Below are 24,874 nucleotides of genomic sequence, written 5' to 3' on the forward strand. Positions count from 1 at the left end.
AGGCCATATTGGGAATTCTAAATGCAGACTCAAATGATCATAATTTAGTCTTCTCTTATAGAAGTTTATGAGATCTGTGTGCACATATAAATATACAGGTATATGCAATGGGTTCAGGCAAACAGATGTTTTTCCTCGACTCTATCTGTAACCTATTGAAGGTGATGAAATAAACACCCTTCTGTGAATATGCATCCCATCTGTAACCTATTGAAGGTGATGAAATAAACACCCTTCTGTGAATATGCAAAATCATTCCCTCCACTGTTCTTATTTTGTATAAAACTATTACCAAAATTGAACATTAAATCAAAGTCTCATGATGACTGGGCTGGAGCAGTGCTGTCCAATAGATATATAATACAAGCTAAATAAGTGATTGAAAATATTCTAGCAGACATATTTAAGAAGATGAAGTTAATTGCATTTATTTACCCAATATACCCATATTATTAACATATCAACATGTCACTGATATAACACATTATTAATAAGATATTGTACATTCCCTTTTCCATACTAGTCTTCCCAATCCAGTGTACTTTTTACAATTACATAGAATCTCAATTTGCTTTAACTCCATTGAAAGTGCTCAATGGCCATATGTGGCTAGTGGTTACCATATTCGACAGCGCAGGTCTAGAGCAATCTTGAAAGAGACTTACAGGTCTGATGACTTAATGAAAAGGCCAAAAATTTGATATTAACCAGTGAGTACTTTAATCAGGATTCTGTCTGTGAGGTACTGCTCAATAATGCAGCGTGAGCACCTGGAACCAACATGGACACTGAGAACTTACCTTACAGTATATGAATGTACAAAGAGAAGCCTGGTTTTAGCTCCAAGATAATACCTTATTGCTTGCTCTAGGGCCTTTGGGGGCAAGAATATGATAGTAAATTATTTGAAGATAGTTTGACCAATTGATCTCTCATACATAAAGGTGCCTTTATATGGCAAAGTTGCATGACACACAGAATAATAATAAAATTTCCTTCAGGACAAGAAAAAACAAGAATGGCACCATTGGAAATATTATATGATCAAGTCCCCAGGGTAAGCAGATGTGGTAGACAGAAATCAAAAATTGCTCCCAGGATTACAGCCACTGAAACATACACATACCTTTCCCACTGATTTAAATTGTAACCCAGGTGCTAATGTGAAAGGATTTTGCAGATGTAATTAAGGTCCCAAATTTCTTGACCTGAAGATAGAAAGACAATCAGCAAGGGCCTGACTTCATCCCATGAGCCTTCAAATCTGGGTCTATTGGTTAGAGACAGAAAATCTAGGAGATTCAAAGAATAAGGGGATCTGAAGCATTGTTGCTGGGTTTTGAAGATGGTAGGGGTGAGGTTGGAAGGGCTGGTTCATGACAACGAATACGTATGGCTGCAAGGAACTGAGTGCAGTCCTGGCTAAGAATCAGCAACAACTTGGGAACCTCAGTCCTACAACTTCAAGCAACTTGGCTCTGCCAACAACCTGAATGAACTTGGTAGTGGACTCCAAGCTCTAGATGAGAACACAGGCCAGACAGCGCCTTGATTTCAGCCTAGTGAGAAGATAAGAAAAAAACCCAGCTATGCCATGCCTGTAATTTTACCTGTGGAACTATGTTTTGTTTTATTTGTTTATTATACTTTAAGTTCTGTTTTATTATACTTTAAGTCACTCAGTGACTTTGAGTGTAATATTGACATTTTAGGGTCTCTAGAAGCTTTGGTAACAATGTCTGAGCATTTTGCTATCAATGTAAAAGCCACTTTTACAACTTTGTAATACTAACTACTTCTGTTAAAGTAACCCCTTTAACTGTATGAGCAGTAATTAACAACTGAGCTGAGATGTTTTTGTTCCCCTTATAATTCTGTGATAACCTTGGTATTTTATGGGTACTGGGAAATGGGGAAAAAATCATGTGGAATAGAAGAGATTCACACACTCTCCTTCACCTCTTCAAACTCTTTTTAATTCAAAAGTAAATTTAATATACAGAACTTGGTGGACTGAGGATAGACTTATAATAAAGGGCTGTGTGCTTTTATTTATTGGACTTCAGGATCATAATACAACTGCCACTCATCTAAGGTAACCATCTATGGATGATTTTGACTGTTTGATTTGGACATAAGTTATGAACTAAGTTCCTTGGGGGCAAAACAAACAAGGAAACAAAATGTGCCAATTGTGAAAGTGGTGCCAGTAATATCGTATCATCTCTCTCATATATCACATGTGGGTCACACTGCTAAAGGATTAAACTGTTATGTGACCGCTTAGTTAATAACTTCTGTACCATAAAGTAAAAGTATGACACAGGCATTAAAATATGACAAGAATATAAAATGTTTCAAATAGCTGCCCACAGGAGATTTAGATAGTTGAACTTAGTTAAATGGCTTTATTTTATATTGTGAAGCACCTAGAATAATTGATTTGGAGCAAGTAGCTAGATAAAAGTGCTTGATATCTAGTTGTTTTAATAATGTCACAAATTTGAAAAGAGTTATTAGTCAGTTTACATGTGGACTGCTAACTAACATAAAGACATGTTTTGCCGATAGAAACTTGACTTATTGAGATTAACAAATTTCAGCCCTAATAGGAGACTGAGATTAAAAGAAACAAACAAACAAACAAACAACCGAAAAAACCTTTGGATATATATTTGACCAAGAATCTACAATGGATTAGAAGCAAATATTCTATTCCATCAGAATCTATATGAAAATAGCATGTATGCAAGCTAAAATAAATAATATACAGAAAAGAATGAAAAAAAATCTTGCTAAACATATTTTTTTATAGGATTATTGAGGGAAAAGGAAAACCACCAAAGGCAAATACTATTTTTAAGGCACTTAATTCAGATAAGGGAAGTAGGGAGAGGTTCTAAAATATCAAGTATTATTTTCATTATAAGCAGCATATTCTAGGAGACTAAAGGTAAAAAAGAAATTCTATTCTATCTTATCAAATCTTCCTGAAAGAAATTCCAGCAGCAGCCTATAATATAAATGGAGTGTGGAAATCAACTCATAAATTGTAGGCTTGCGAAAGAATAACATTGCGTAGAAAATGAAAGCTGATCAAGACTGGAAACATTTCACCTGCTTTCACTTAAATCTTCTTCCCCCCTGGCCCTGCTCCCGCCCTGCCCCCACTGGTTTAGGAAACAGAATACAGTATAATGGGGTGGAGGGAATATGGGAATATGAACACTAAATACTTTGAAATGGCCACATTGACATGCTCAATGTAATTTTCTGTGATTAAAAAGAAACTAGACATTTGGATAATCCGCCAGTTAAAATATGGTTTAAGAAACTCAAAACAATTACTTTCTTTGTTTTCCGTAGAGGAGGGAGGAGGGGGACAGTGTCTCGCTCTTTCGCCCAGGCTGGAGTGTAGGGGCATGATCATGACTCACTGCAACCTCCGCCTCTCAGGTTCAAAAGATTCTCCTGCCTCAGCCTCCTGAGTAGCTGGGACTACAGGCATGTTCCAGCATGCCCGGCTAATTTTTTGTATTTTTAGTAGAGACGGGGTTTCAACGTGTTAGCCAGGCTTGTCTCGATCTCCTGACCTCGTGATCTGCCTGCCTCGGCCTCCCAAAGTGCTGGGATTACAGGCATAAGCCACCGTGCCCTGCCCCAAACAATTATTTTCCTTTGTAGTTTTGTCCTCCTATTATGTAAGATTCACTTACATTAATTCACTTACATTAATTGACAGATGCTTTGAAAAACTATGATGAAATTTAAAAATAATATTACTAAATTAGTGCTCTCCTTTCAATGAAATACACGCCCACCTCATCTCAGAGAGGTAAGCATTTTTTGCAGTACTGAAGACCTGAAAAAGCAGATACTTGTTACTTTCATGTCTTACCCAATCTGCATCAAAATGTTCCATGATCATACACTTTTGCAAGGCATCCAGGCTAAATCCTTCATGTAAATTTCAAACTTTCTTATAAACATCCCCTGACAAGTCAGTTGATTCTGACAAGTCAGTTGATTCTGACAAGTCAATGCAATTGACGAATGGAGTCGCATTGCATTATATTTAAGTTCTAAATAGGCATTAATTAAATATATCTAGAGTTTCCTAAAAGGAACAATTAACTATTGCTATGATTATTTTAAATTATTGTTGTTAGAAGTTTGGTATAATATTGAAATGCTTAAAACCTGAGTAATTTTGATATATCAATCCTGTAGTCACTAATCTACTGGATTAATGCCTTGTTGATATGTAAATTACTAACTTTATGAGGTTTTCAAAGTGATTATTATGCCAACATTTCAACTGCAGCAGTAAGTACCACCAATGAATATACTCTGTATGCTGGCTAAAGCTGTATGCATTATCTCATGTAATCTTCCCACCAATCTTAAGGGTTATAAGAATTCTCAGTTTCAAAATGATCATTATACTTCCCATTTTACAGATAAAAAACATGATAGAGCCAATATTTGAACCTAAACATTCAAGAACCCCTGCTTTTTACCTATATTGTGGGCTACAGGTGATTCTTCTTAAATATGATGGGCTGTACTTTCTGTATTATCTATAAACAGTGACTGGTCATGGTCACCTATTTGTGATAAAGCTAATCTGAACTAGGTGTTTTAGTCTGAGATTACTGGAATCTCAGACTGAATATGTCCTGGAAACCAAAGCAGGCAAGAGGATTAATTCCAATCATGCTTTTGTTTAAATTTTGAAAATATTAAATCTAAACAAGATACACTATGATTTTGAGTTAAATAACCTCAATTACAAGCATTCAGGATAACAAGTGATCTATCAATGTGGTTTTAACCTTTTCTCTACCTCTACATATCAGCCAATGACCTACCACAGTTAGTATCAGTGGCCAACATTGTAATCGAGATTCTGAAGGCGAAGAGAGAGAAATGCTCTCTCTTCCTTCAAGGAGCCTATCAAAAGAGCTTTAGGCACACATCAAAGCTCCCCGTGTGACTTTAGAGACTCTTTAAATCAGTGCTCTCCTTTCAGTGAAATACACACTGGGAAGCATGTTCTCTCATCCCCAAGGTTTGAGAACTTTTGATACATAGAAATATAATAAATAATAATACTTATTGAGTGATTTCTAAGCCAGGCACTGTTCTAAGGACACATTCAATCTTACAATTTATGAACTGTATTAGTATTCCCATTTTATGCATAAAGAAAGTGAGGCTCAGATAATTTAAGGAACTTACCCACCATCACACATCTAAAAATGGTAGAGCCTGACTCTGAACTCAGAAAATCTGATTCTAAAGATGGAACACTTAACCACTGTACTATATTACCCGTAACTAGTCCACTGGAATAACTACATAATTATAAGAAAATCATCAAAGCAAATGTGAAAACTGTTCAAACTGATAATGCAGTTGCTCTGCCAAGGTCTCAAGAAGGAAAATTTCTTTCACAAATATAGGAACAATCTAAGATGAACCTTGGTTTATGAAACTATACTTTAGATCTTAGGCATTCTCTCCCTCTCTCTAATGTTTTCATAATTTTACTTTGCTCTAAGTAACCATACTAACTAGTCTTGATTGTGCCCAAGTGTCATATTGCCACTGTTGTAGAAATCAATTTACTCTAGCACATGCTTCACTTTCTTTTTGGAATTTAATTTTTTTATTCATTAAAATGATATATTAAGATGATGTATTTATTTTAAAAACATGTAAAGTCAGTAACATATGCACGAAGAAATTATGACTAAATTCAGTGACACAGATGAATCTCATAAATATAATATTTCACAAAAGAAGCCAGACGCATAGAATACACACTGTACGGCTAAATTTACATAAAGTGAAAAACCAGGCAATCTGAACTATGGTGTTAGAATTCAGGACAGGGGCTACCCTTGGAATGAGGTACAAGGTAGCTTCTGGGGCTCTGTTGCCATCTTGTTTCTTGATCTGGTTAATGGCTACACAAATGTTTCATTTTTGGAAATTCACTGAGCTTTAAAATTATGTTTTGTGTACTTTTACACTATGTATACTTGAATACAAGGGCTTACATTAAAAGGCAATACTTCATCCAAAATTCACATTTTGTTAACTTTAGTACTACCTTCTCTCTCCCGAAAGGATGTAATTAATTTGTTTCGTAAATAAATCTAACAATATCTCTACATAAGATGGTAAAGTTACTATTTTCTCATACAGGAAATGTTTTATGAGATATTTTAAAAGTCAGATTTATTGAGGTATAATTTATATACAGTAAAATGTACAGTTCTACAATTTTTGATAAGCACATGCTTTTGTACAACCATCACCATGATCAAGATAGAAGCATAGTTCCATTATCTCCTCAAATTCTCTCCTTCCCTTTTCCAGTCAACCTATACCCCAGTCTCCAGCTCTTGGCAACATTTCTGTCCTGATAGTTTCACCTTTTCCAGAATGCCATGTGAATGGAATCATACAGTATGTATTTTTTTTAAGTCTGGTTTATTTCACTTAGTACAATCTATTTGAGATCCATCCATGTTGTTGGGTGTATCAGCAGTTTGTTCCTTTTTATTCTATTGCTCAGTAGTGATACAATATATAGATATGCCACAACTGAAGAACATTTGAGTGGTTTGCAGTTTTCGGTGGTTATGAAAAAGCCACTACAAACATTAGTATATAGGTTTTTGTGTGGAAATGAGTCTTGTGTTTTGTTTTTAAATTCCAAGTTATACTTTTACCTGCACAAAATATTTTCTGTATTATCTTTATGTTAATTCTTATAATTAGGAATATGCCAACCAGTTAAAAATAATATAAAATCAGAAATTGAATTAAATTAAATTAAATAATAAATACAAGCATAGATCAACTTTTGCACATTCCTTCTTTATAAATATTTTTGTAATCATCTATTGAATTAAGAGCAAAAATATTCTATTAAAGTTATATATTAATAACACAAAATGTTGTTTGGACTACACAAATTAAAAATCAAGGCCGGGCACAGTGGCTCATGCCTGTAATCCCAGTACTTTGGGAGGCCGAGGTGGGCAGATTGTCTGAGGTCAGGAGTTCGAGAACAGCCTGGCCAACATGGTGAAAACCCATCTCTACTAAAAATACAAAAATTAGCCAGGCATGGTGATGGGCATCTGTAATCCCAGTTACTCAGGAGGCTGAGGCAGGAGAATCACTTGAACCCGGGAGGCAGAGGTTGCAGTGAGTCAAGATCATGCCATTACACTCCAGCCTGGGAAACAGAGTGAGACTCAGTCTCCAAAAAAAAAAAAAAAAATCGATGGTGTTACTAACTGGGACTCTTATATCACAATGAATGAAGGACAAAGATAAGGAAGTTGGAAAGTTGGCTTGAGAAGGAAAGTGTTTTATGCCTCTTTCAAAACTTTCTAATTAGATATATTATGAGTTATAATATATTAAAAATTTAACCCAACTGGTTAGTACATTTTGTTCACTATAACTAGGAAAGGATTTGAGCGACAAAATGGAAACATGGTAGATGTTACCTAGCATGTTGTGGTAAAGTGGAATGGCCCGTCCATGGGTAGTAAATGCAGTCATGACTAGTGGGACCATTACACCTGCAGGCAATTACAGAACAGAAAACATCATTCTCCATCCACAGTGACATGCACACACATGCACCAGTGCTCACACACGGAGCCTTGGAGGAAGAACATGGGAAGCAAGCACACCAAGTACCTATCCATCAGGCCGATGCAGTCTTCAATACTTGAGCCTATGCACCTGCAGAAAATGCAAATTTAAAAAAATACAAGGGGAGAAAAATTAGTCATTTAAAAAATCAGTAAAACAAATATTGATTATCTTGAATTCTTATAACTATTAGACTATTTTGGAACACAATGAATTTCAAGCCAGCAAGAAGATTTTTGCTTGATGAACACACATAAATGAATTGCCGTTATCAACCAAGTGGAATGCAAAGAAATGCCCACAGTAAAAGGAAATATTACATTGGTTCTGTGAATAACTTCCAAACACACAGCTCACTTCTAATACTTTAATATCACTTCTAATATGCATCATACATGATTACATGTCTCAACAAATAAGTTGATATTTCAGTGACTATAATTGTTTTCATGTGTATGGTTTCTTATGAAAGGCCTTAAGTTTAAATAAAAAAAACAATAAGAAAACCATGAGCAATTCAATATAATATAATAACCTGATGCTCAATGCTCATTAAAGATTGATTTTGGCAGAAAATAAGTCAACATGCTTTAATGCTATTCTCATGGATACTTTACATAATCAGATTATTCTGGTTCTTGATTGTGTCTGTCTTTAAAAGATACTTATCTTTAAACATGAATTTATTTAAAAAGAAAATTAACTGTTTTCACCATACTGCAGTTTATCTTGACACTCTCTTTTAAAGTAGCAATGCCATAATAGGCAAACAAAAACAGGTTTTTAAACTACCATAATAATGAACACAAACAATAATAGATAAAGAAATACTCTGTAAGGAAATGAATTACCTTTGAGATCCAGGTAAGTAAAGAATACACTGAGACTAACATTTAAATGGAATTACATAAGTACACAGAATTTTAATGTACAGTCCCTAGAACTTCATTTTGAACTAACATAGAAGTATTATTTCTTTCATCTTCCAATATACCTGAATTCTTTTTCCTTTCCTTTTCTCCCCTCAAAGACATACAGCTCCAGAACATTATCAATATCCTTTTTATGGTTATGATTTATAGAAGTGCCTTATTTCATTGGTAATAAAGACTACATGTATTTCCAAACTCTTAATTTTCAAATTTGAAAAAGAAGCTAAAGATAGGATCATCATATAATGATGTAAGAAGATGCCTATGTATAAGGCCACTCTATCTATTATATATTTAAATAACTCTAAACATTGGTGAACTAATATAACATACCTATAATAACAATTAAGTCACTTATCTCATCTCTTTGCCTCATAAACATTTGTTATAACATTCCTGCTAGCTGAAAAATTGGTTCGTTTTTGTTTTTGTTTGGAGTAGCACAAATTTTAACCTATAGAAATAGAATACACCTGTATAAAAAGTCTTTTAAAATGCAACTAAAAAGGAAAAATCTAGAGTATATAGAATTAAATTGGTATTATAGTCAAAATCATTTCTAAAAATGGAAAATTAACTACTAAAAAAGCTTCCAATTTGTCTTATATAGTTTTCTTTTCATTATATTCTAAAGAACTTGTTCTTTTATACGTTCCTGCTCTATCTTCTTGAAAATTATTTTTATACCATATTACCATTTTGTAAAATTAAAAGTCTACTTATTAGTTCCAAGTGAGAATCTAAAAAGCTATGGCTAGTTTCCAATCCATCTTTATAATAACCCTTGAAAGATTAAAAACAAATCCAAAACCAAAATTTAACTTGAGGGAAAAGTGTGAATATGAAAGATTCTCATTCATTAAAAAAGCCCTATGTTACATGTCTACTAAGTGTTCCTAGCATTCTAGGAGCTAGAGGGAGAAAAAAAGATGAATTCGATATTTTTCTATTCTCAATTATCTCCGAATTTAATGAAGGTTAATGAAGGAGACAGATGCATAAACAGCTGTGTATTGAATCATGTGATAAATGTAATAAGAAACATGAAAAAGCGGTTCAGGGTAGTGTGGAGGGGGGACACCTAGAGCCGCCCTAGAAGGGCATGGTAACCCTCTTGGGGGAGGTAGGAAGCTGAAATTTAGTGTTGTGAGCTGGGGTTGGGGTGGCGGTGGTTTCTGCAGGAGCAAAAGCACAGACCTGAAGAAATGTATCGTATATGCAAAATAACTACAAATAATTCTTAGTAGTTGGAGAGCAAAATATGAGGCAATAGAAAGGGGGAAAAAAGAAGTTAGAACATTAGGTGGGAGCCAGATTTTGAGAAATATTTGCTTAGTAACAATCAATAGAAAATCACTGTAGGACTTTAAAGAAGTAGTGAAGTTGCTAGATTAGTATTTTCAATAAATCTCCTTGCCCTGTGGACACGAGTCAGCTGGCAGCCAGGCCGACTTGTTTGGCACAAAGACTATTTGAGTCCATGTAAGAGATGATGGACTAAACTAGGGAAATGGTAACTGTGATAGAGGCAGAAGAACAGATTCAAGAAATACCTCAAAAGATAGAGGGAATAAAAAAGAGCAGTTGATTCCTGATTTGATGAAAGTGAAAGGATCAAAGGAATTAAAGAAGACTTACATTTCTAGCTTCGCTAATAGTGGTACCATCATTGAGAGAATCCAAGAAGACGAATATGTTTCTTCCTGTATGTGTTAGGGGATGAGGAGTTGATCATTTCAGTTTTGTGTATCTAGGGTTTAGTATGGCTGTCCTACATCTAGATAGAAATGTTTATCAGCAGTTGGAAAGATGAGTGGCTAAGGGGGAAAGAAGGCATGAGTAGAATGATCAATCTTGAAATAGCATGTAGGAGAAAGTGGAAACCATGTAAGTGAATAGATGGCTAAAGAAAATATAAAAAGTGAGAAAAGCAGAGGCTGAAGATGGAAACCCAAGGAACCCCAACAGTGTGTGACATAAGATGAGTTCTTTGTGCCAGAAGCATGGGAAAATATAATGGAGTAAAACCAATTAACTGTAGTCTCATGGAAGTCAAATCAGAAAAGAACTTCTAACCTTTGTTAGTACATAATGACTTATAAGTTCTTTGATGTACTCACTTAACCAAAATAGTTTCGATATTTTGATAAAATCTTTAAATTTTGAAATAAAAATGAAGGAAATTTTTAAAATTTTCCATTAAAAGATTATATAAAATAACCATTTCTTTCCAAGTCTAAAATGCAGGGGGTGATCATCAGTGTGAAATGCAGAGAAGTCTGGTAAAATAACTCTTAAGATAATTTTACTTGTCATTGTCATGGTCACTAGAATTTAGGTTTTTGTTGAGAAGCAAATTGGAGATAGAAAAATAGAGTCGGGGGAAATAGGGCGGAGGGACTGAGGGAGCAGGATGTGGAGTCAAGAAACGTTGCTGAGGTGATTGTGTAGGATATTTGAGATTCAAACCTATTTTTAAACTGAGAATGAAAGAAAAAAATGAAACACAAAGAAAAATAAGAATGTGACTGAAATGGCACCACCCTTTCTAAATACAAGCCACTGAAAACTAAAATATAGATATTATTTTTCAACCCTTTGTATTTTCTGTAAGCAACTAATTAGTACATGCAATCTGCATCCATTCAGCAAGATCATAGAACAAAAGAAACACTAAACTTTTGAAGAGCCAAAATCACAAATAAATAACTGAATCAAAATCTAGAATAATAGAATTATAAAAAAATACTGTTTCAAAGTAGAATACTTACAGAAAGATCAGAAAAATAAAACACAGCATGTCTAATTAACAAATTTCGAAACCATATCTAAAGTTCTGAATATTAAACTGTTTAACCTTTGTTAGTACATACTGACTTATAAGTTCCTTGATGTACTCATTTAACCAACATAGTTTCAATATTTTGATAAAATTTTTAAATTTTGAAATAAAAATGAAGGAAATTTTTAAAATTTTCCATTAAAAGATTATATAAAATAACCATTTCATTCCAAGTCTAAAATGCAGGTTTGGTTTGATGCAAAACCAAAGTTAAACTGACGTTAAATGAGCACATACTCAAATGATATTAGTGAGGAAACAATTATTCTTGCACTCACCACAATTTAATTACATTAGTTTAGTTTACAAATCTTTAAAAAATATTCTATCTTTCTAATTTCAAATCTGAACATCATTCGTAAGGTTTAAATTCTTGCTCATCATTTCAAAATACTGTGGAGAAAGGTCTGGTCTCTAACAGAGGATGTAAATTAAAGAATATATATTTACTGGACTGTGAGTTCACAGAGGTCAAAAGCTGCATCTTGTTCATTTCTGCATTTTCCTATCACTGTGTGTGATGCAGAGCAGATACCCAATATAACAAAGTTGAAGAGTGAATAAACTAAGAAAAGGCTGTTAAAATAAAAATTCTCTAGTCAAGGTAAGAAGAGACAATCTTGTTTCCATGGATATTAGTGAGAATCTACTTATAAGGGCTAAATAGATGACCTATTTTAAAAGTGTCTAGAGAACTTGTTAGAGCCATTATATTTAATGTACTTTTAGAGTGGTGAAAGTGCTTTTAAAATTTGACACAGATAACTTATTTTCAGAAAAATCATTAAACAGTATTCAAAGTAAGAACTTTACTTCTAAAAAATGTGATTTGAAAGAATATTTTCATTAACCTGGTTCTTGAATTATCCGACATCATATAGGCATATAAAAGAAAAGCTGTTTTCCAAAGTGGAACTGGCCTGGTGAGCTCACACTTAACTAATAGGTCGATTATTACCTGTGTTTAGGAATAAAAATAGTCACTTGCTCTATCATCCTCATTGCCCCTGTGGTTTTCCTAGGAAAATATCTTATCTCTATATGCTCAATTTGGAAAGAAGGGACTGACTGCACAGAACACCTTATTGCTTCAGTAAAAGATCTCAAAGCACACTGTTCTACTGAAATAGAGTATACATGAAGATTTAGGAATTTAAGAATCACATCCTTCTGGAATTCCTGGCACTAGAATACTCTAGGACTAGAACCACAGCATTTTTATGAAGTGAGTGAATCTGGATAATATAGAAGGTATTTTAAAAACAGGATGGCAGAAAGCTAAATGAAAACAGGAACAAAAATCCTTTAGGATTAAGTCAGTCATTAGAGAACGCATTTACCTTGGAAGACGCCAGGGAGTACAATATTCAAATTCTGTCTCAACTTAATCCTGCAGCTGAAAATTGCTAAAGGCATCTTTTTTTCTGTTCACTTGGAGTTCCCAAATGCTCTGGTGAGATTTCTTCCCCATTACACTTTCATCCTTCCTTTTGACTGAGATGGAGATTTTGTTGCTACCATAAACGAATCTCTTTTCATTGCCTCATATTTCTACTTCCTCCTACTATATATGTTTATTATTATTATATAATAATGATTTAAAAGGGCAGAGTGAAAGACACACCAGCCATGCATCCAGACTATGGCTCTGTGATCTCACTTTCATTTCCCTAATGGCCTCGTTGTAATTAGATTTGCAAAAACAGCAAAAGGTCTCATTTTGAATGGCAACAGCTGTTGACATCAACATTATATTGAATAATTTACTGGTTTAATTTTAGCTGCAAAACTATAAAATTCTCTTGTGGATTATTTTAGCAGGCAAGTTTTCTCTTTCTGTTGCTGACTCTTTCTTCTGCTCCAGCAGAACCAGTTGTTTTTTTGTGAAATACTCTTAACTCAAGTGTGCCAAAAACTCACAAGGGGAGCAGTTTATTACCTCTAGTTTCCTTTGAAGCAAAGTGTCTATGTGACTATTTCAGCACCCTAAACGTATACGTGCTTATGTGTGAATCAATGAGTTGGCAATTACCACTTCGAAGCTGAATTTGAATTTGAATGGCAGAATATTACTTTACCTTTTGAGGATCTGCCACTTCACAGAGTGAGTTCAGCTTATTTCTTGACCTGCAGGAAATTGTAGCAACATCTGCAAATTGATGTTTTCTTGGCAGGAAATGATGTCGCGTGCTTAACTTCTTCAGTATCCCCTAACAGCTATCCCTTAATCTGGCAGAACATCTCTTTATGGAATCTCACACTTTCCTGCCAGATATAAAGCACCCAAGCTGATTCTCAACTACAAATGTGTGTGTATATGTGTGTGTGTGTCTGTGTGTGTGTGTTTATATGTGTATGTGCACCCGCCTATGGGCATTCACAATGGAGAAAAGGCTTTATGGTCAGTAGGAGGATGGCAAATGTAACACTGCTTTCAATTACAAATTATTCACCTTCTGGAGGAATGAAAAGGAAAAATCCTTACTAAAATAGATTTGTTATCTCTTAAGAAATAGTTGTTGGAATTTGTTAAATGAATGACATTATTTCTTTTACAGTTCAGTGCTTTTCTTCTTTCTGTAATGTGTCTTTGTTATTCAACTGTTATCAATATCAAAGGTAATCTAATTATTATTCATTGCACAATGTATTCTTTTGAAAAACAGGAAAAAAATTTTACCGAGCTTCAGATTGCCCTATATCAGTCGAAGAAATTCAAGGCTAAAGGATTACCTGTAACAAGGTTACTTTCACAAAATGTACTCGTTATTTTTTAAATACATATATCACTAGGTTCCCTTTTTCCCTGCCATTGTTACCTTTGTTCATATTTTTTTGAAGGAGTAATTTAAGGTAGTATTTATCAAAGAGAAATATCCTCACCTTAAGCTTATTGTGACAACAAAGAAACAGAAATAGAAACTTTCTGTTAAAGAGTTGATAAACACAAACCTCAAAAGCATGATGATTGTCATATCTTTTGTGAGATCTTGAATCTCCAATGTAATCTGCAAGAATTTCTAAACTGCATCCAAAGTATACCCGACACTAGTTTCATGAAGGTGTTAATAGAATGGTTACAGGTAAAAGCTAAGCAGAAATATTTAAGAGTATACAAAGTTGACTCCTTAAATCATTCTCTTAGTATTTCTCTTAAAATCAGCATTTCAAATATAAGGATTAGTAGAGTTCTATGAGAATGGTTTACATTTCAGAGATGGTACCAGGGATAAAAGTACATGTGGATAACACATACCAGGTGAGCCCTTGGCCAGCCAGGATGCTTACCCTTGGGTGCAGTTTGGATGGCATGGATGGCACTCCCGATCTGGATCAGCATACTTGAAAATGAAACTGTTTGCCCCCTGTAAGCCATCTGGACATTTTTCCACACAGTTTGGGCCATCTTTAAAATGAGAGCACTTTGTACAGTTGTCAGGACCCTGAAATGTGAAAAAGAAAAAAAAAAAAGAAGAAAAGTGGTGTCATTTCCTCTGGAATGTGTTCATGTGGTTTAGTTACTGAGACTTCAGTAGGTGGCAAATCTTCCTCTAAGAGAATTGGAGAACATTTTCAGCAGTACAAATGTGGATGTAATTTTTGTAGTACAAACAGTGCAAAGAAGATCCATCAAGTTCAGTTTTGATATCCTGTATGTGTGAAAACACCATAATAATATATTTGTTCTTGAAATATTTTCCTTTTCGACATAAGCAGTTCCTGGGCCAACTGATTTCCATGTCATGACTCTAATGTGACTGAATTCGATCAGCAAAATTGTCCAATGACTTTCTCAAAAGGATGTTAGTATATTCTTCTTGTGATTTATTTCTGGCAATATTATAGTGCAGCAATTTTTAGTAAAACACAATTTCCCTAGAGGTATTTCATCACCATCACTGGGAATATGTGAATACTCTTACTAAATAGTTAATGAGAAAAAGGATATGATAGGAATTAACTAAAACTGAATTTTATATAAGAGTAGGATGTAAGCTTTCCTTTGGTTGTACAATGACTTTATTTATAAAATGAATTTTAAAATTTGTTATGATAACATTATCAGGAATTAGGTAGTTTAGGTGAATAAAAATAATTTCTAGATTTTTCTTTATTTTATATCCACTGTGAAAACACTAAAAGTCATATTATGTCTATTTATAGGGATTTTAGTAAATCACAGAACAATACTGAAAGGCATATAAATGCACATTTTGATGAGCAAAATAGTCCGTAATAATAAAGCAAATACATACAAACAAAGGCTCCATGGAGAAACTTATCAAAGGATGAAGATAATATAAATATGAGTATAATAAATGCAAATAGAACAAACTCACTCTATATTTATGTTCATAATATACATTAATTTTCTAATATGTAGAATATTAATAAGTGATATGAAAATATATCTAAAAGTCATGACAATATTAAGATGTTAAAACTAAAACATATATGAATTTTATAGAATACAAACTGATTTGGATCTGGTATAGTGGGTAGTAAGCATACTAGAAATGGGTATATCATCACAGCAAAGAAAATTTAGAACACTTTGGTAATGCTATCTTTCTTAAAAGACATCCCTGATGCTTTCATACATTCAGCTGTTGTGAACAACAGTTACTTGAAATGTACTTTACATCTCCTTTTTGGACACCATATTGTCTTAAAATTCCTCTCCTCTTTGACCACTCCCCTTTGGAACTTCTTCCGCTCACCCATTTCTCCCTAAAATCTGGCTATGTCCATAGGGTTCAACAATCATTACAGTTCACATTGAAGACAAATAAATAAGTATATTTATTGTATATTTAAGTAAATTTAAGTATATTTATATATTGTATATTTAAGTATATTTATATATTTGTATTTAAGTATATTTATATGTAAGTATACAGAGAGACAATTCCATCACATTTGTAGTTATAAACAATGAGAATTTGGCAGTCAGGAGTTAACACTAAGTTATAAAGAACTGGATATTAGGTAGGGACTGTAAAGATAATGGGAGTCCCTTATATCCTAAACCAGGAGTGTCCAATGTTTTGGCTTCCCTGGGCCACATTGGAAGAAGAATTGTCTTGGGCCACACATAAAATACCTGAACACTAATGACAGCTGATGAGCCAAAAAAAAAAAAAAATGCAAAAAACTCATAATGTTTTAAGAAAGTTTATGAATTTGTGGTGAGCCACACTCAAAGCTGTCCTGGGCTGCATGTGGCCAATGGGCTGCAGGTTGGGCAAGTTTGTCCTACACAAATGTTAATCCAAGAACAGCCAGATAATACAAATTCATTACTTAAGGCATCAGAAAATCGAGATATATGATATTTTAAAATTTAAAAATGGAGGCGTGTGAATGAAGAATAGAAGTGTAAAGAAGAAAAAGTAATCAGGAAGAGCTTTCAGGAAATCCTGAGACTGGTGGGGCTCAATCAAGCACTTGTCTATTTCACTATTTTGATGTGAGGCTCAGAGCTTTAAAAAAAAAAAAAAGCCTATAAAACCTAATCCTGATTCTACCTGAGGAGTTTGCTAATGGTAACTTCTTATTTCTTCCCAAAAAAGAATACTTCAGATGCTTCCAATTTTAACACCTGCTTATGGGTACTTAGGCACGTAATATTGTCTATTACATAGAATCATTTACTGTGCAAGTATGCTCAGTACCATGACTTATTGTACAAGACAAGAGACATGCTGATGTCTTCTAGCAGCACACAGAATAAAACTTACAATAAGTAAATTACGCAGAATCTGAATTAAGAATTAGGAATTATTCTTCTAAGTAATGTAAATGTATTTTTCTTATACTATAAAGTCATGTCCGGGTGAAGTCAAAGGATATAAAGTTATGAGAGTAAAATTAAGTTCATATTTAATCTTTAAGTATACTGTAATATGATAAATAACTTTTTGTTATTTGTTTTTTAAGTATCTCTTAACTATAATAATGTGACACTTAATGACGCCTTCTTTTATTTCCAATCTATCCCTTTCAAGAATATCCTAGATTTCTTTCATTTTTAAGTAGGATTTTATTATCTCATTTTACTTATAGCTATCATAGTCCCTGAAATGATTTTATTTCTATTGCACTGAAGACATTGTTTCCTGGGGGACAAAAGTGAACTGAAATGTATCAGAAATTTGGAGTTAGAACTTCTATAGTTGAGTCACAGATTCATATCCTACTGACATATTCTGAGTAATGCATCATTAGGTGGTTTCCTCATTGCGCGGATATTACATAGTGTACCTACACAAACCTATATGGTATAGCCTACTTCATACCTAGGCCATATGGTATAGCCTTTTGCTCCTGGACTACAAACTGCACAGCATGTTACTGTACTGAATATTGTAGGTGATAGTAATAAAATAATAAGCATGTATGTATCTAAACATATCTAAATGTAGAAAGGGTACAGTAAAGGCATGATATTATAATTTTATGGGAACACCATTGCATATGTGGTCCATCACTAACTGAAATGTCTTTATGAAGTGCATGACTGTATTTGATTTTATTATCATGATAGAAAACCTAATGTCCCAGGCTGACAACTAAAAACGTCCAGGCAAATCTCAGAAAAAGAAACGTACTGATTCCCCATCTCATTTCCATAAAAAAGAGACTTAAAGAAATATACCTGTGTCTAACATTTACTCTTCTTTCACTATATTCCCCAAAGGCTTTAAGAACCGAGGTGCAATAAATGAATTGATCAATGCAGTAATAGAAAATGATGGTCAAGGCAATATTCTTCCTTATCCCTAATTCTAAGCTACCTCTGGAGTCAATAATCTAGACAGACAACTAAAGGATAGGCTGAATCCTTATAGAAGCATCATATATATATATATATATATATATATAGAGAGAGAGAGAGAGAGAGAGAGAGAGAGAGTCATCATTGATGTTTTTCTCTGGTAGCTACTGTAAAAGACAAAGTTATGATTCACCAGTAACCAATTATATTCTATTCCAGTCACATGAGAAGATTGTAATTCTCCTCCCACCAGAGACAAGCTATGACTTAATTTGGACAATGAAATACAACTAGAGGTGATTATGAGACAACTAGTGCCTAAGTCTCCAACATTCTCTGGTGCCATGACTCACAGACCTCATGCAGAAGTGGAAGTGCCGTAAATTAAAAGCATCCCCGAATGCTAGACCATAACAGGCAGGGGAGCTGCCTTAGAACATTTCCCAGATTTCCAGTGTACTTTACAAGATGGCTGGGCGTGGTGGTCACATCTTTAACCCCAGAACTTTGGGAGGCCTAGGTGGGCAGATAACTTGAGGCCAGCAGTTCAAGACCAACCTGGGCAACATGGTGAAACCCTGTCTCTACAAAAAATACAAAAATTAGTCAGGCATGGTGGCATATGTCCGTAAACCCAGCTACTCAGGAGGCTGAGGCACGGGACTCATTTGTGACCAGGAAGCAGAGGTTGCAGTGAGCTGAGATCATGCCACTGCACTACAATTTGGGTGATAGAGTGAGACTCTGTTTTAAGAAAAAAAAAAAAAAAGAAAAGAAAGAAAAGAAAACAAACAAAAACCAAACATCTATATACTTTACATGAAATAAAAGAACCTAAACTTATTTATGTTAGCTACTGCAATATGGAGGTTGTTACAGCAGCACAACCTTTATTAACCTAACTTGAACAGCTTTTTCACTTTTATAGGAGTGTATTTCAAAATCAGTTCCTTTCCTATTTTTTCTCTTCTTTTGCTGCCTCTCTAGCCTAAGTTCTGGTCTCCTGAAACTGTCTGATTTCCCAGGTTTGTCTTTCTTCTCATATTTCCTCCTATATCCTTCTGGATAGGACTGCACAAAAGTAATGAAAGTAAAGCAGAATGAATACAATTATAAAAAATTAAATAAAATATAGAAGACTAAGTGTGGACAGACAAGGACATAAAAACAAAGGCCTTCTTTTATTTCCAATCTATCCCTTTCAAGAATATCCTAGATTTCTTTCATTTTAAAGTAGGATTTTATTATCTCATTTTACTTATAGCTATCATAGTCCCTGAAATCATTTTATTTCTATTGCACTGAAGACGTTGTTTCCTGGGGGACAAAAGTGAACTGAAATGTATGAGAAATGTGGAGTCAGAACTTCTATAGTTGAGTCACAGATTCATATCTGTGACCTACTGACGTGCTGACTTTTGGAGTAACTTTCTAATCATTATAGGTTAAATTTCTTTATGTTTTAAAGGGAGAAAGTGATAGCATGCTTCAGATGTAACGGTGTTTGGTAAACATAAGTATATATCAGTTTTTGTCATTGGGGAAATATTCATAGATCAAAAAATGTGATTTCAACAGAATATATCATAAGAGCAGGAGGGGGATTTCCAAATGGCTTTGATGACTTCTTCAATTTCATCAAAGTGCCAGTCTAATGGAGAAGCTTCCAGAACCTCTTGGATATCTTAAATGATACATGACTGTTATCTGGCACACAAAACCATCTCTGACTCTAGTTGTGGTAATTAACATGTGAGCCCAGACACAGACAAAAACCTAATATGAATTGTAGGGGTTGAAAGAAACCAAACCATAGCCGGAGCAATGTTTGGGCCACTGGTTGAGCTCAGCCACACCAGGTTTTCAGACACCATTACTGAAAGACATTGTGTTCTTACCTGCTTAGCATTCAAAGATTACTGATTCTTTAACTATCAAATAATTTAAAAAATCAACTTTTAGAGTTTTTAAAATGTATATTTTTATAAACCATCTCAAGTTTTTTGAGGGACAGTGAATAAACAAACTGCCAAAACCCACAAATTAGGAGAAAATAATGAATGAGTTATTCAGTAGTATAATTTTATGCAACAGGAGGCATCATGAAGAAGAGAAAAAGCATGGAACTGATTAGCACACTGAGACTGGATGGTAAAATTGTGATTCCAAAGGTCTCAATACTACAGAACAATCCATTTAACTACATTGAGCAATTCATTTAACATCTCTGAGATTATTTCCTCATTGGAAAAATGGGAGTAATACCTACAAGACAATAAAATAAAATGTAGGTGAAATACCTAGCACAGAACTAGGTCACAAAAGGCCCTCAGCAATGTGTGTTAAATCATGAATATAAATATGATCCAAGATGATCAGATTAATTCTGACCTGATTCAGAGGTAAAGTGGTCATTGAACTTTTTTCACACCTGAAAACTAACATAGGCATACTGAAGGGACAGTTACTGAATTCTTTCTTTAGTGAAGGTTAGTCTTTGCTACAGATGTTAAGCAAACATCAAGTTTTCATGCAGGGGATTTTTTTCATGAAATTAGAAAAAAAAATGGTATCTCATTATGCTACATCTAAGCAGATTAGTTTTTTGTCTATAGGATTAGGTGAACTAAAAGTATTAGTTCATAAATAGATTTGATTTTTCTGAAAACTCACAATTGCAAGAAAGGCCAAAATATTATTACTTGAATGTATTTTCATTATACAGTATACAATAGACAAATAAAGGACAATGTGAAAAAATTAAAATATGCAAATAATACAATTTAATTTTTGAGAAATAATTTTGAATATTAATGTTTGAATTTGCTAATATGTAAAAACCTATCAATATGTAAGCTCATGAAACCTGGCACAAAGTAGGTACTAAATCATATTTGCTGAATAAATGAATAAGATGTTTCTTAAAGCCTTGTTCAAACTAAAAAGGTTAACAGAAAGAAATAGGAAATTGCATATGTGAAGAAAAAAGTAATCTAGAAAATCGTAATAAGAAATTTATGGGAAATATCAGTGCAGTGGTACCTGTAGTGATTCACACACCACTACTGAAAGACATTGTGTTCTTACCTGCTTAACATTGAAAGATTACTGATTCTTTAACTATCAAGGCAAGTTTTGGCAGTTGCTCATAATTTGTTGAAAAGTGTTTCTGTAAATCTATGTCTAATATATATTATGATTGGATCTAGAGGCCTATGATGATTCCCAGCCTATTCAGAGATGGCCAAATCCTTGATTATTTTAATTATACATTTTTAAAAATTTCTGTCTCTCGGAAAGATTTTTTTAATTCCATGATTAATAGTCAAGAAGTTACCTAAATATGTTCGTTTTTAAAGACTCATATAGATATCTCAACTTGCCTTAACAGGCCATTACAGAAGTTCACTTCCCTGTGTTTCATGACATTCTTTACAGAATTCATATTTCTCACACTGTCGATTAATTGTATTTTTCATGACTGTCCATAATGGAGAAAGAAAATAGCTGCACATGCCCTTTGCATACTTATTTGGAGATCATTACATATTAAATTGCCTTTTACACTTTGGTTCTTCATGCCAAACAACACCATTTCTTTTTCTCAGAGCTCTAATTTTCCAAGCTAATCATCCTTGTGGTAGTCCTCTGAACTGGCCAACTTTTCCACATCCTCCTTTAGATGAAGTTCCAGAACAGCTAATTGGGGCCTAATGGAAGTTTGGAGGGCTCAATTATATATGTTTTTTTCTAAGCTAATTAAGTGCTGAATAAGCACTCTGGTATAAAAATTAATACTATTTAAATTTCCAACGAAACCATACAGAGCAATGTGAAGCTCTTGTCTACATCCAAATGTTGGTCTCAAATTATCCACTGAGAGATGATTCAATAACACAGATAAACTGGAAATTTGTCTAAAGAAGGATGAAAATGACAATTAGGAATGAAAAATTTATACTGATCTCATTATTAAGAAAAACTTAAATGATGGAAACCAAAGAGAGGTCTAAAATATAATTATAATTTTCTCTCTGAGGCTAACTTCAAACTATGTAAATAAGACCTCATCCATGAGAACTTTCCTAATCCTATAACCCCTCCTTGGATTCTCATAGCTCAATTCTTCCCTCTGCCATAGTATTTATTGCACTGCTTTAGATTTTAGTTTATGAGTACTTGTCTCCTTCTTTCCACTGTCTTTCACACTGCCACAATAGTTAAAGGATTAAATGCATGTAAAAATGTGTGATAGCTTTCCTCAAATACAACATGAACTTTTACATTTGTGTATATTTACATGTTTCTTCTTTCCAGATTCTTCTTCAAAGCATAGCTCAAACATCACTTCTTTATAGCCTATCTTGATGTCTTTATTTCCATCCCAAAGACAGAATTAGTTTTTCCTTCATTTGTGTTTCTATAACAATTTATAAATATTTTTATTTTGTTAGTGATTATGCTTCAATCTAATTATTCTTTTCTATACTGTGCAATAGTCCAGGGCCACTCCATATCTTATAATTCCATTTAACTATTTTATCTGGAGAATAAATATGTATGACATCGACTTTTAACTATTTTATCTCTACTACTAACTTTAAGCCTCTTGTAGGCAGATAAACATGTTTCCCCATGGCATCCTATAAGTAGCTATTGAATGGATGAATAAATGATAAAATAATAACAAACATTCATACATGATACTAAATAAACCAACACACCACAGATGTCTTCAGGCTTACCGGTCCATGGCATGTGAGGAGACCATCTTCCATCTTCTCACACTGAGGGTCACACTCCACACAGATGGAGCCGTTCTCAAACTCCCGAAATTCACTGTGAAAACATCAGCCACATGAGGAGGTATAAGCAAACAAGCTGTCAACCTAACAAATGAAGTAACATCTGTGAAAAGTCCTATTGGCAGAGTAAATTCTACAGTTTGTTTCTCTATGTGCCAGGAGCATCAGAAACATTAAGTTTTCCATTAGGAGAAAAGATAAACTGCAGCCAGATGGCTCTCCCTGCCCTCCAATGAGTTCAACGTTAGACTCATACTGGAAACCTCTCTCCTGCAAGACATATTCCAGCAGTCCCAAAAAGAAAAAAAAAGCGACAAAGTATAACTCTTCTATGTTCTGATGACGCAGTAAAACCATTTTTACCTTTTCAAATAAGGCTGTGCCTGCTTTGTCTTTATATACAATTTTACTCTCAGAGAAGCTTTACTTTCTAAACTCTGAAAGAACTATTGTATTTTTCTTGCTGCTAAGTTATGTGAATGTTCCCCATCCTTGTCCTTCAAATCCCAAGACTCTTCGATTAATTTTTGGTGAAACTTCAAAAACTACTTTGATTCCTCTTCTCCTTTTAAAATATCTGCCTTGGAGAATTAGAGAAAATATCTTTTTATGGTAGATTTCATTTTCTTATATTATTGATCTAATATCAAAGTAATTCTATATGGTACACAATAAAAGAAATAGTTTAATGGTAACATCCTTAAACTTTCTAATTGAAATCTCCCGGGATGGTGGTCATCTCTTCCTATATCCTTACATTGTTGTGGCTATTTGTATATTACATGTGATCAACTTATCAATTTTATAATATATGTCTACTGCAAAATTTTGATATCAATAATTAGATACCAGTCATCTATAATATGTTTAAACCACCCCGTTCCACTAAAATACAGGAGGATAAGGTACTGAGTACAGACAATTTAAAATGCCATTTACAAATCATTAATAAAATTTGACTATGTTTAGCTACTTCATTATTTTGTGCTTTTGTGTCCTGTGTTACCACTCCACACCAACAGCATTACAGGTATGGCAATTTTTGATTCATTAGGTGATACATTAAAAAATATTTTTACCTAAAGAGAAGTGTTCACTTTTTTCTCATTTGAATACTGTAAAGCCTTAATAAATGACAGAAGTACAACAATGAGCTATGTTTTCTGTTGGTTAAATTAAGACTACATCTATTCCAAGGCAAAATAATTAAGTTTGGTTTTCCAAATAAATAGCATAAATAGGTGGCTTAATTATGCATGGAATGCACATATATTTAGTTACATGGTTTATGCATTTTATAAAGTGAGATAGTAGTTTGTTATGGATCAAATCTTTTATACATTGTCTTAATTTTAAAATCACAATTACATAAAGACAGGTGATCTTTTGCATGCTTCACTGACATAAACCATACAAAGTACTCAACAAAGGAAACTTTCAGAATATAAAAGTCAAAATGAGTTGGTATGGGAGGGTAGTAAAATTGTAAAGATAATCAAGAGCATTGTTTGTATAACAAAATTATGACACAATTATAGCACAACTTGAGATTATCCACTGGTTTGGATAACAGTTTCTTGGGTGATTAAAAGTTTATGGTACTAAATGAAGGTTATAGTGTTCATATTACTAGAACAAAGGTCACATTTTCCTTACTCTTTTCCAAAATCCACTTCCCCACATGCAGAGTTGAGGAATAAAATGTATGTCATAAAACAATCACGGAGACAGTGTATTGCACTTTTCTTCCACAGACTTCCATTTGACAGGCTTCTGATTTTCCTACTCTCAGAAAAGATCCTCCTGGCAGTCTCTATAACTTGTTCTGCCCTTT

General features: G+C 33.8%; 1 protein-coding gene across 1 annotated transcript in view; it reads right to left on the bottom strand.

The window, feature by feature from the left end:
• The window catches only part of ERBB4 (erb-b2 receptor tyrosine kinase 4), a 1,186,765-nt gene that overhangs the window by 271,839 nt on the left and 890,052 nt on the right, over positions 1 to 24,874 (bottom strand). The window contains exons 14-16 of the mRNA XM_015110887.3: positions 22,981 to 23,074; positions 14,746 to 14,900; positions 7,729 to 7,773 (exon numbers count right to left, since the gene is read on the bottom strand). Coding sequence (XP_014966373.3) covers positions 7,729 to 7,773; positions 14,746 to 14,900; positions 22,981 to 23,074 — 294 coding nt within the window. The remainder of the gene's footprint in view (positions 1 to 7,728; positions 7,774 to 14,745; positions 14,901 to 22,980; positions 23,075 to 24,874) is intronic.

This window comes from Macaca mulatta, chromosome 12 (genome assembly GCF_049350105.2).
Source record: "Macaca mulatta isolate MMU2019108-1 chromosome 12, T2T-MMU8v2.0, whole genome shotgun sequence".
In the NCBI taxonomy this organism is placed as follows: Eukaryota; Metazoa; Chordata; class Mammalia; order Primates; family Cercopithecidae; genus Macaca; species Macaca mulatta.